The following is a 10,505-nucleotide window of genomic DNA, read 5'->3' on the forward strand; positions in this document are numbered from 1 at the left end:
ACTTCGACAAGTCATAACTTCTTCGTTATAACTCGGATTTCAGCGTTCTTTATATATACGGAAACCTTGTGACATATACTACAACTTGGTTAAGATTATTTATTCTAAACACTCTTCTATCAAAAAGTCATTTTTGACGCTTATCGTCTCTAAATTGACTAGCCCGGATCTACGAGTGTTACAAAAGAGTTCTTCCGAGTCATGGATAAGAATTTCGTTCCTACAACCATTTTGCAAAAGTTCATCGCCAATGCTGCCAAAAGTGATGCTTCGGACCATGTGAAAAATAAGTTTATCAATCATCTCAAGTTGTATGTGGAAGTACGAAGTTGGCACTAGAGTGCTTACCTCTTCATATCCGAAGATGCCAACTAAGTTGATTGATTTCTAAGTTCACTTATAGGGGAGATTGTTGATACATAAAAAGTGAAACTCTAGCAATCCCAAGCAATCAAGATCCGAAGTCATCTTGTATCCGAGATGTGATGAAGTTCCGAAGCCAGATCAATTCCGAGATCAAGATGTTCAGGAGTCAGAAGTCTGTACAAGCATTAAATGCTTTTTGTTTTTATTTTGATATAACAGTTCCTAGGGCAAAATCGTGTGTATCTTTTAAGTGTCAGTTTGTCAAACACTTTATAGTATCCAGTCCTGTAACACCGTAAATTTCAAAACAATTTTTCGCATTTTATACAAAACCCAATTCATTCAATATTCATAAAAACATCATTGTTTGAAACTCGAATTAGTAACATATAAAAATCCCAAGATCTCATAACATAAAAATCCTGTGTGTGTACTGATCAGGCCGGCGCCTTCCTGCGATCCTCACTAGTACCTGAAACAAATAACACCAAACACTGTAAGCACAAAGCTTAGTGAGTTCCCCAAAATACCCCACATAGCACCTATTAGCCACTCGAGGCTATAACTCTGTGGGTCCGTGGACCCTACTCTGTGAACCCTCTGGTTCTAACTCTGTGAACCTTCCGGTTCCAACTCTGTGAACCTTTCGGTTCCAACTCTATAAACATGCACAACATAAATCACTTAGAAATAATGCAGTACAACATATAACATACATATAGCATACAAATACTCTGTCACATAACTCTGATTACCTACTCAAGGTAAAGTATAGTGAGAAGACTCACCTCGCGTATCTCGGTAACTCGCAAATCCCTGAAATCACTAGTGCTCGATCCCCTGAGCTATGGTCCTCCTATAACACAATACATCTCTAATTAAAACTTTCCCAACTAAGGTTGACTAACCCTAACAAGTCAACACCGGTCAACTCTGGTCAATGGTTAACGGTCAACTCAACTCGCCGAGTCTCTACGGGAACCCGATTCCTCTGAGTCCCTTCCGACTCACCGAGTCACTCACTCGACTCGGTCACTCAACCCCTGGTTCGAAAACACTGAACAACCCGCACCAACTCGTCGAGTCTGGAAAATGAACATGGCGAGTGCATTCCATGTACAACCCCAAATGACCTTCTGAGGTCAGATTTGCTTCACTAACTCATAGATCCAGTCCTTCCAAGCTTATTCATCACGTAAAGTCCATGTCTTGGCGCTTATAACACACCCAAAGACTCTTAAATGGTGTTTTGACCTCAAGCACAAAGATTCCAAACCAAAACCTCCATGGATTCATAAAAAGCTTGGACAAAGGGACACTCTGGACCTCCAAGGGTCCAGATCCAGAACCTAACTCGCTTAAGGGACCAAGGAAGCACTAGATCTAGCCACAAAAGGGCTCAATAAGCCCTAAATCAACAAGAACATCACCTTACAGAAAATGGTTCGAAAATAGTACCTCAAACGTGATGTTCTGGACCTCAGATCTTCAGGAAGTTGATCCTCTTGTTTCCCCCTTGGCTATAGCTTCCTTTCCCTTGCTAGATAACACCTCCAAGGTCAACAATGACTCCTTATCACACTCCAAGCACTCAAGCTCACTAGGGTTTCACTTTGGGGACTGGTGAGCACAAATGACGGCCATAAGGCCCTTTAAATAGGCCCCAAACCCGAGAAATTAGGGTTTCATTAAACAGCGCAGACTCGCCGAGTCCACCAATACGACTCGTCGAGTCCGATCATTAATCCAAATGAGAAATCGCGTCTCTACTCGGCGAGTCTACGCACCAACTCGCCGAGTTCTTCCACAAAACTCAAAATAAAATGAATAAATATAATACCTGAAATTCCGGATGTTACAAGTCCTTAGAATGTTTTAGTGGTTTGTACTAAGTTCCTCATTTGCTATATAAGGAGTGAATGTTTCATGAGTTTATAACTAAGAATAGATCCAAATATAGAACTCGATATTCTCTTCACATCAATCTATTATCTCTTGCAAGTCAAACTTCTTTCATTTACATTCTTTTTGTCTTAAATTGTATTTGCATTGATCATACTCAAGTTTACTTCATTTATTACTTGAATACTTTGTTGATTATTTATCTTCAAGTCTTAAATTGTTTACCAGATTCAACTGTAACTACATATTAATAACAGACGTTGATCTTAAAGATTAACTCAAGTTTTGAGTTTTCAAACCTTGTACTTGCGCATTGATTCTTGTTCTCACAACAATTGATTTCCATTCAGGTCTAAGAGAATTCATAAACCTAACTTTCTCTTCAACTGGTTTTCTTTGGAAATCATGCTTAAGGATTCTACTCAACAAATGATCGAATCAATTAATAGTGTCTTCTATAGTTTTATCAGCCTTTTGTTCAAATGAACCAAATTCTGAAAGAAGTCCGGTTTGAATTGATTGTTTTAGATCGGCATTACTAAAGTATAACTCCTTCAATCTATCCCAAAATCTCATTTGCAGTTTGATAAGAACTGACTAAACGAAATGTATCATGTGGAAGAGCAAACCTTAGAATCCTTGTTGTTTTCAGATTATTCATCAACTTGTCCTTTTCATTGGTATGAATATCCTTATTGTCAGCAATGGCGTTATCGAGTTGTTCTTGAGATTTAACAATCTCTTATGTCTTCGAATACTTATGAGAACCCTTTATTATCGCATGCCAGATACTCTAATCATGTGTTTCAATGCAAAGAACATAGTCCTCAAAATGCAAAGCCAAGACTTCATACTCATCAGAGAAAAATAATAGGAATCATGGTTACATAACCAATACTGCTTGGAAGATTAAATGAAATTGAGTGAGAATCTTTTTTAGACATTTTTCAGAGAAATTTCAATCAGAAAAGAAAGTTCAGATCATGAGCTAGAATTGAATTCCAAATCGAAAATGAAAGATTTGAACGAAGAATTTTGATTCAAATTACAAAAAAGAAGTTGCAAAATGTGGAATCAATTGAAAATTCAAAGTAACAATCTGAAGAACACAAAGAATTTCAAACACGATTTGATTTGAAAACATCTTACAGAACCTCCTGCTCTGATACCACTTGTTAGAATTTAGGAACGATAGATTCTAATATGAAAACTGCTCTGATACCACTTGTTAGAATTTAGGAACGATGGATTCCAATATGAAAACATCATAAGATGAGTTGAATGATTAAAGAGAGCATGGAAAAGTAAATAAGATTTGACTTCATTAATAAGTAAAAGAACAGTTCGTTAAAAGAGTTGCGCATAACTATTCTATCAAAAGATACCCATATTATCTAACTAGCACTCCTATATATAGGCATTGAATAAACATTAGAAATGAATCTTAAGTCAACAGTTTAGAACTACAAACATAAGAATAAGATAAATTCTGAAAAGGAAACAACACATTTCGAAATAGGTAAAGACAATATACATGACATACATTTACGAACAAAGCACATACAACTCTGACACAACATAAACTCCGAACTCTAACAATATATATATATATATATATATATATATATATATATATATATATATATATATATATATATATATATATATATATATATAGAGAGAGAGAGAGAGAGAGAGAGAGGTTCAAATGTTTTCACTATCTATTATGTGCATGTATGATTGATTCTGGACCGATCATTTTAGTTATTTTAAGAAAGTAATTAATACATATTAAATGCTGAAGATGTAATTAATATCCAATATATCTTCAACATGTAATATGCATTAATTATTTTCTTAAAATAACTAAAATGATTGGTCTAGAATCAATTATACATGCACACACTAAATAATGAAAACAAAATAACCTAACCATATATATATATATATATATATATATATATATATATATATATATATATATATATATATATATATATATATAGAGAAAGAGAGAGAGAGAGAGTTCATTACATTATAAAAAACTTTTTTTCGAATAAAATGATAATGTGACAACCTATTGAACTATAAAGAGTTTATTTTGTTCATATCTCACAATCTTCAACTTAAGTTGAGCTTATATAAAGACTATAAATTTTGATATTTGTTTAGGTTCTTAATACAAATAGATAATAATAATATAATATATGTTGAGATAATTTTTTATAAATGCGAGGGGGGGGGGGGGGGGGGGGGGGGGAGAATTAATAGGTTATTTATTAGAGGCTGCACTTGTATTTAACACCCAATGAATGAGTAAAATAAATTTAATAGGTTAATGGAGAAAAACGTGGTTAAGCATATTTTTCATCAAAAACATAATAACCCTATTATTATTCTATATTTCTTGACCCTTTATTTTTTAGTTCGTAAATATGTTAGTACTTGATATGATAAAATACAAAAATTAATATTGAAACAAAGAAAAATCATGGTTTGATTTGTCGGCTTTGAAGCTTTGTGTTGTCAAATGATTATCTTATTTTATTTTGATGTATTCTTGCAGCTTGGTTATGCTATGTAGAGAATGACAAAACCTGGTACAAAAAGTGATGCATATATAGAACTTTTTTTAGAGAATTTGCAGGAGAAGGTTTTGTAAGATGTGATGGAGAAAGCAACTTTACATTCATGATATTTCTGTATCTCCTCCGTCCTCCATAAACTAGCCAAATTATACAACACAAGTACGAATTGAAAACAAGCAACCATAACTGACTATCTTGCAAAGATCATATGTAATAACATGATAACTCTACTTACTTGTTAAGGGTTTTTTTTTTTTTTTCTTTTTAAGAAAGTAAAAATAAATAAAGTGGCGTCATCGTCATGATTGGGATGTTGGAAAATTGAGGCCATCAAGTTTCTCCCGATCTTCCTTGGCAAGTAGAGGGAACAGCCAAAGTGCCTTTGTTGTGCCAAAAACCTGCAACACAACAAATATCTCACTTTGAAAAATTTAGACAAAATTTCATAATTGGCCCCTGTGGTTTGCAAAATATCTCACTTTGAAGACTTTTAAGGAAAACGTCACGCCACTGCTCCTGTGGTTTGCAAAATTACATGAAAGGTCCTCCTGCCGTTAAATCTAACTTTTTACCTGTTAGATTTTAATTAAAAAGACTATTTTACCCTTGTACCGAATTTGTAATATACTACAAACCTCCATAAGTTAAATGTATTAATATATTAGAGTATATTATAATTTTAGTGTACAATGTATTAATATATTAGAGTATATTATAATTTTTGTGTTTGAGTTTTTGTTTTTTGTTTTTCTATTTTTCATTACTTGAATCAAAATAAATAAAAGCAGTAGAAGAATAATAAATAATTAAAATTATAAAAAAAAATAGAAAAAAAAAGTGAAATAATGATAATGATAAATGCAAACATAAAGTTGCTAATAATATTAACTATGAAATATCCAAGTAAAAAAACATGAACCGTAACGGCATAAAATTTAAAAAACACACACACACACACACATTAACGCTTCAATTCACAAATAAGAAAAATCAAAGAAAAAACGGTTTCGACATGGTTAATCGAATTTAAGTTTATTTACTTGAATCAAAATAAATAAAAATGGAAAACAAAAATGTCAAAAAGATTAAAAAAAAGTCATCAAATTGTTGAAATTATATATATATATATATATATATATATATATATATATATATATATATATATATATATATATATATATATATAAAATTTATATTTATAATTTATATACATACAAAATTTATATTTATATTTCATATATATACAAAATTACACAAATGGTCCTTGAGGTTTGTAGTATATTGCAAATTTAGTACAAGGGTAAAATAGTATTTTCCATGAAAATCTAACAGCTGAAAAGTTAGATTTAACGGCAAAAGGACCTTTCATGTAATTTTGCAAACCATGGGAACAGTGGCGTGACGTTTTCCTTGAAAATCCTCAAAGTGAGATATTTTGCAAACCACAGGGACCAATTATGAAATTTTGTCTATAATTTATCAATAGGTTTCAACATACCAAGAATCCTTGTATTTAGTCATAGTTCCACCTCATGACACAAACCAACCAAGTTGATAGAGATGGATTTACCTACCTGCTCAAAGTTTTTCTTCCGTCCCAAGTCATATTTCCACCTCACTCCTCCTTTCTTCTCATACACCTAATTGCAAAAACATATACGGATGAAAACCCCCCTGAGCATTTTAAGAGAATAATCACACTAACTATAAATAAAAATAAGATGAGATCAATCAAATCCTTGGATTATTTTATTAATGCAAATTTCTCCTTAGCAACGAATCCACCTGAATTCATTAGTGAATGGTCTTTATTTTTTGTTTTACTAATCGTCGTCTACAGCTCTGTCTTCTCAAGAGTCAAGAGTCTCCTCAGATACCCACCCAACTTGTATTCTGCATCAACAATAATGAAAAATGATATGGCTTCTTGATATCTTTGACAACCATATCATACTCCAACAAAGGTAAAAATCAGTTAGCATCTCTCACTTAGGATCAAGTTTGCAAGTAACCGTTCCATTTCCATTGCTATGCTATGATATGTATAACATTTTAACCCCGTCATGTCACTGTTGTTGCATTGTCAAGGATGGAGCTACGAATCAGCTTCAGCTCACTCAACACCTCAACACCTAACAACTCATCATCCTCTTTAACTTCTCAAGACAACTCGTGTTTTTTCCTTCTCAGTCCTTAATTATGGCATATGAGATTAATTAACATTAATGAAAACTTGTCTTCCAAAACACTCTGAATTTCTTTCTATATGAAACATTAAAGCTACAACAAATCTCACATTCACATCTACCACAAGAGTAGACCCCTTGAAATTAATTGTTCATTCTCATGTATGTGATGGTTTAAGATATTATTGACGATTACAACTTTACCTGGATTTTTCCAGTCAAGTTGAAATCTCATTCTCATCTGTTTTTATTTTTTTCACATCTTCAACTCAATTTCATGTTCTTCTAATATCCGATATGATATCATCAAGGGTTCATCTTCCTCACAGGAACCATCCGACACTATTCAGGTACCCCCCCCCCCCCAGCAATTATGGTGCATCATCTTCACATAGCCGAACCACTTCCATGTCATCATTTTGCCAATCCAAAGTTCCAAACTCATGTCCCTGTAACTATAAGCACCAAACCACCCCCTCCTGCTCTCCCTACACAGCCAATGATCACCAATTCCAAGTCGGGTATCTTCAATGTTCAAACCATGAACATACTTAAATAGTTAAATGGACATAACTTTTGACCCATAAGTTGACCAACCATCTGTCAGGGGTGGTCAAAATTCAATAAAAACCAACCAAAAATGTCTCTCAAATGCCAGTCATGCTTTATCTTAGGAAATGAATTTGTGGTTATTTTAGGTTTGTTTTTAAATTTCGAGTTTATTAAGGACCATTTTTGAAGATTATTTTCTTATTATATATAGATTCTCTATCAAGTGTTCAACCAAGAGTCCATAATATAGAATGAAGACAATTAAAATGAAAATGGTGAGTTCTCATAATTACCTCAACCGAAGTGGTATTGCTTGAAAGAAGAGATGCATGAATTATTATGAAACAGAGAAGGCTCAGTGCGAAAGCTAAGTTTAAAACTGCATCAGGGTACAAAATCTGTAAGAAACGATGCCACTCGAGATTGCAATTATTAAGGTCAGTTAGGAACCTTACCAAAAGTCAAAAAAGTAAGAGCAAGATCGCTTGGTGAGTTTGAGTGATCTTTGGCATCTTTGAAGAATTTCATAAAATTCGGCAACAAAACTATGGTATCCATAGTCGTCTCCAGAAATGTATACAGCTGAATTTAGAGCAATACACCAACAAGTTAGATGGACACTAGGTTCATTCACAATTCACAAACAAACGATTAGCCACTTTAATCTAATGAAAGGAAGAGATATCAGATAATAATTCAATGCTATTTCTTGCTTCAAGGAAAAACTAGAAACCAAATTGATTGTCACAACCAACCATTCAAAAGGAGCTAGCCCACTCATCTTTATAACCATATGAACCAAGACATCTGGATAACTGCCTACTAATTTGCAAGAAAAATCATAATATTGATAGGGAGAGTAAATACTAAATACCAGGAACAAGAGAAAAAATTTATAGTTGTGTGCCCCAACACAATTCACCACCCATACACAATGGTGGTCCATCTTTAACACACATCTTTGACCTGCAAAAAATGGCACAATCAAATGTTAACAGATATATATATATATATATATATATATATATATATATATATATATATATATATATATATATTGGACAACGGACATTCATATATGTCTTATTATAGAGACATCAGCATAGTCTCATGCTTTATATACATTTATACAACACAAATCTCAGAAGGCCAGGAGGAAAAAAAAACAGAAAGACAATACATCTACAGTAAATTAAACTTACAAACAGAACAATGATGGCAACGTGGTGGCTTCCCATTTCGACAGTAACGGCAGTAGCCTGAAGCTTGTGCTTGTCTGGTTTCAGGCACATCCAAAGGCGTTGATGATGCTGAAGTATCAGGTACTATATGATCTGACCCCCCAGATTCTAGATTTTCCTCTGATGCTACTGGTTTCCAGTTTTCAGGAACGGAGCCCGGGTCCTGGGAAACTACCATCATATAACTCCATGTTAACAACACAAGCTGCAACACAACACATACAGGAACAGGATATGATGTTAGAACCTTTTCAATCCAAACCCCTCACTAAAAGCATGCAGCTTGCTTCAATATACAACCCACAATCATAGTATTCATGATGCCTATTATGATATATGATTGGACATCTAAACACAACACTCCCTAGGTACAGTACTACCATCGCACCAATAGACGCAACAATTTCATAAGCATCCTTTCAGATAGGTTCCAGAAAATATTTCTGGCTGCCATTATCAACTATCGTCAATTTCACTTTCACCCCATGGAATTGAGTGGAGTTCAATTCAAGGAATGCAACTGAAACAATTTACTACTTCGGCAAATTGATGTCAAATTGATGGATGATAATGATGATGCTAATTTCTCCTACTTGGGCAAGTTGCTCACAGGGAGTAGTTCATGAATGCGACTGAAACGATTTAATATTTTTACTAACTGAAAGGGCTTACAATAAATATCAGAGATTTAAAAACAATAAGTTACCAGGATGTGAAACAAGAGGATGATGGTGAAAGACAAGAAAGATCTGAAACCACCAAGGGAGAGCTGCGGACCCCAAGTGAGGACTATAACAACATAGTAGGAAACCACGATAATAGCGGCGACGAGAAGGATCATTAAGTAGCCAAGGAATTTGAGGCCTGAGCATAATTTGAAGACGTTCAGACCCATGGTACGGCGTGGAAGAATCCCGGAGGTAGAGAGATTGAAGAAAGCAAAGGAAGAGTGCCTCCGGGTTTTGGGAGGGAATAAGCGTTTAAAGATAATCGCAGCCAGCGTTAATGGTTGAATTGTCGACTTTCTTCCTGTTCAAAGTTCCAGTGGAGGGGAAATGGTAAAAAGGGTAAAAGGGTAGTCAAGATAATGTCACCACTCACAACGTTTGAAGGCTATCAGAAAGGGAGTTTGGGCATGGTATATATGAAAAATATTTACCAATTATTAGTAGTTTGAAAAGTAATTACCAAATAATGGTAAATTAATTATTAGTCCTATTGTTATATTTATAAATATATAAATAAATTGAAATGGACCCCACCAATACCCTTTCTTCTCTCTTTTTTTCGTTCGAGCTACCATTTTTGCCACTAAACTCGAGTCCCTTCCTCATGTGAAATACCAATAGGGGTGTTTGTTTGGATGGATCGGTTTGATCCGATCCAATCAAGTGAATCCAAATTGATTTTGGTTTTCAAAACATGGATCCGAATAGTCCAAACTAAATTCAAATTCGATCCAATTATAATTCGGTTGGATCGGTTTTTATAATTCGGTTTTCAAAAAACGAAACATTTTAAAACGACATATAATTATAATATTACCTAACTTTACACAAGAAGCAAAAACAAATTATTTAGTTGTGATTTGAAATTTATAAACAACTAATACGAAGATATATTATAGTTAAATATTTTATAGATAGAAAACTTTTGAGAGAAAATACATA

General features: G+C 33.8%; 1 protein-coding gene across 3 annotated transcripts; it reads right to left on the reverse strand.

Moving 5' to 3' along the window:
- Nucleotides 1–4,934: 4,934 nt before the first annotated feature.
- Nucleotides 4,935–9,948, reverse strand: LOC145062123 (DHHC-type zinc finger family protein). 3 transcript variants are annotated; one of them, XR_013687437.1, is made up of 8 exons: nt 9,542–9,948; nt 8,797–9,040; nt 8,469–8,560; nt 8,050–8,176; nt 7,888–7,973; nt 6,431–6,496; nt 5,336–5,428; nt 4,935–5,254 (listed from the first exon to the last, which is right to left on the reverse strand). XR_013687437.1 is itself a non-coding variant. In XM_079009762.1 (7 exons), exons 1-7 carry the CDS (start codon nt 9,728–9,730, stop codon nt 5,187–5,189), a joined length of 876 nt encoding a protein of 291 aa, XP_078865888.1. In that variant the 5' UTR covers nt 9,731–9,948; the 3' UTR covers nt 4,935–5,186. The 3 variants fall into 3 exon arrangements, 2 of the variants coding, with proteins under 2 accessions (XP_078865888.1, XP_078865887.1); XM_079009762.1 differs by lacking the exon at nt 5,336–5,428 and having other exon boundaries at nt 6,427–6,496; XM_079009761.1 differs by lacking the exon at nt 5,336–5,428 and having other exon boundaries at nt 9,542–9,947.
- Between the last annotated feature and the right edge of the window lie 557 nt (nt 9,949–10,505).

This window comes from Lactuca serriola, chromosome 7 (assembly GCF_051521515.1).
Source record: "Lactuca serriola cultivar US96UC23 chromosome 7, Lser_US96UC23_V15, whole genome shotgun sequence".
Taxonomy (NCBI): Eukaryota; Viridiplantae; Streptophyta; class Magnoliopsida; order Asterales; family Asteraceae; genus Lactuca; species Lactuca serriola.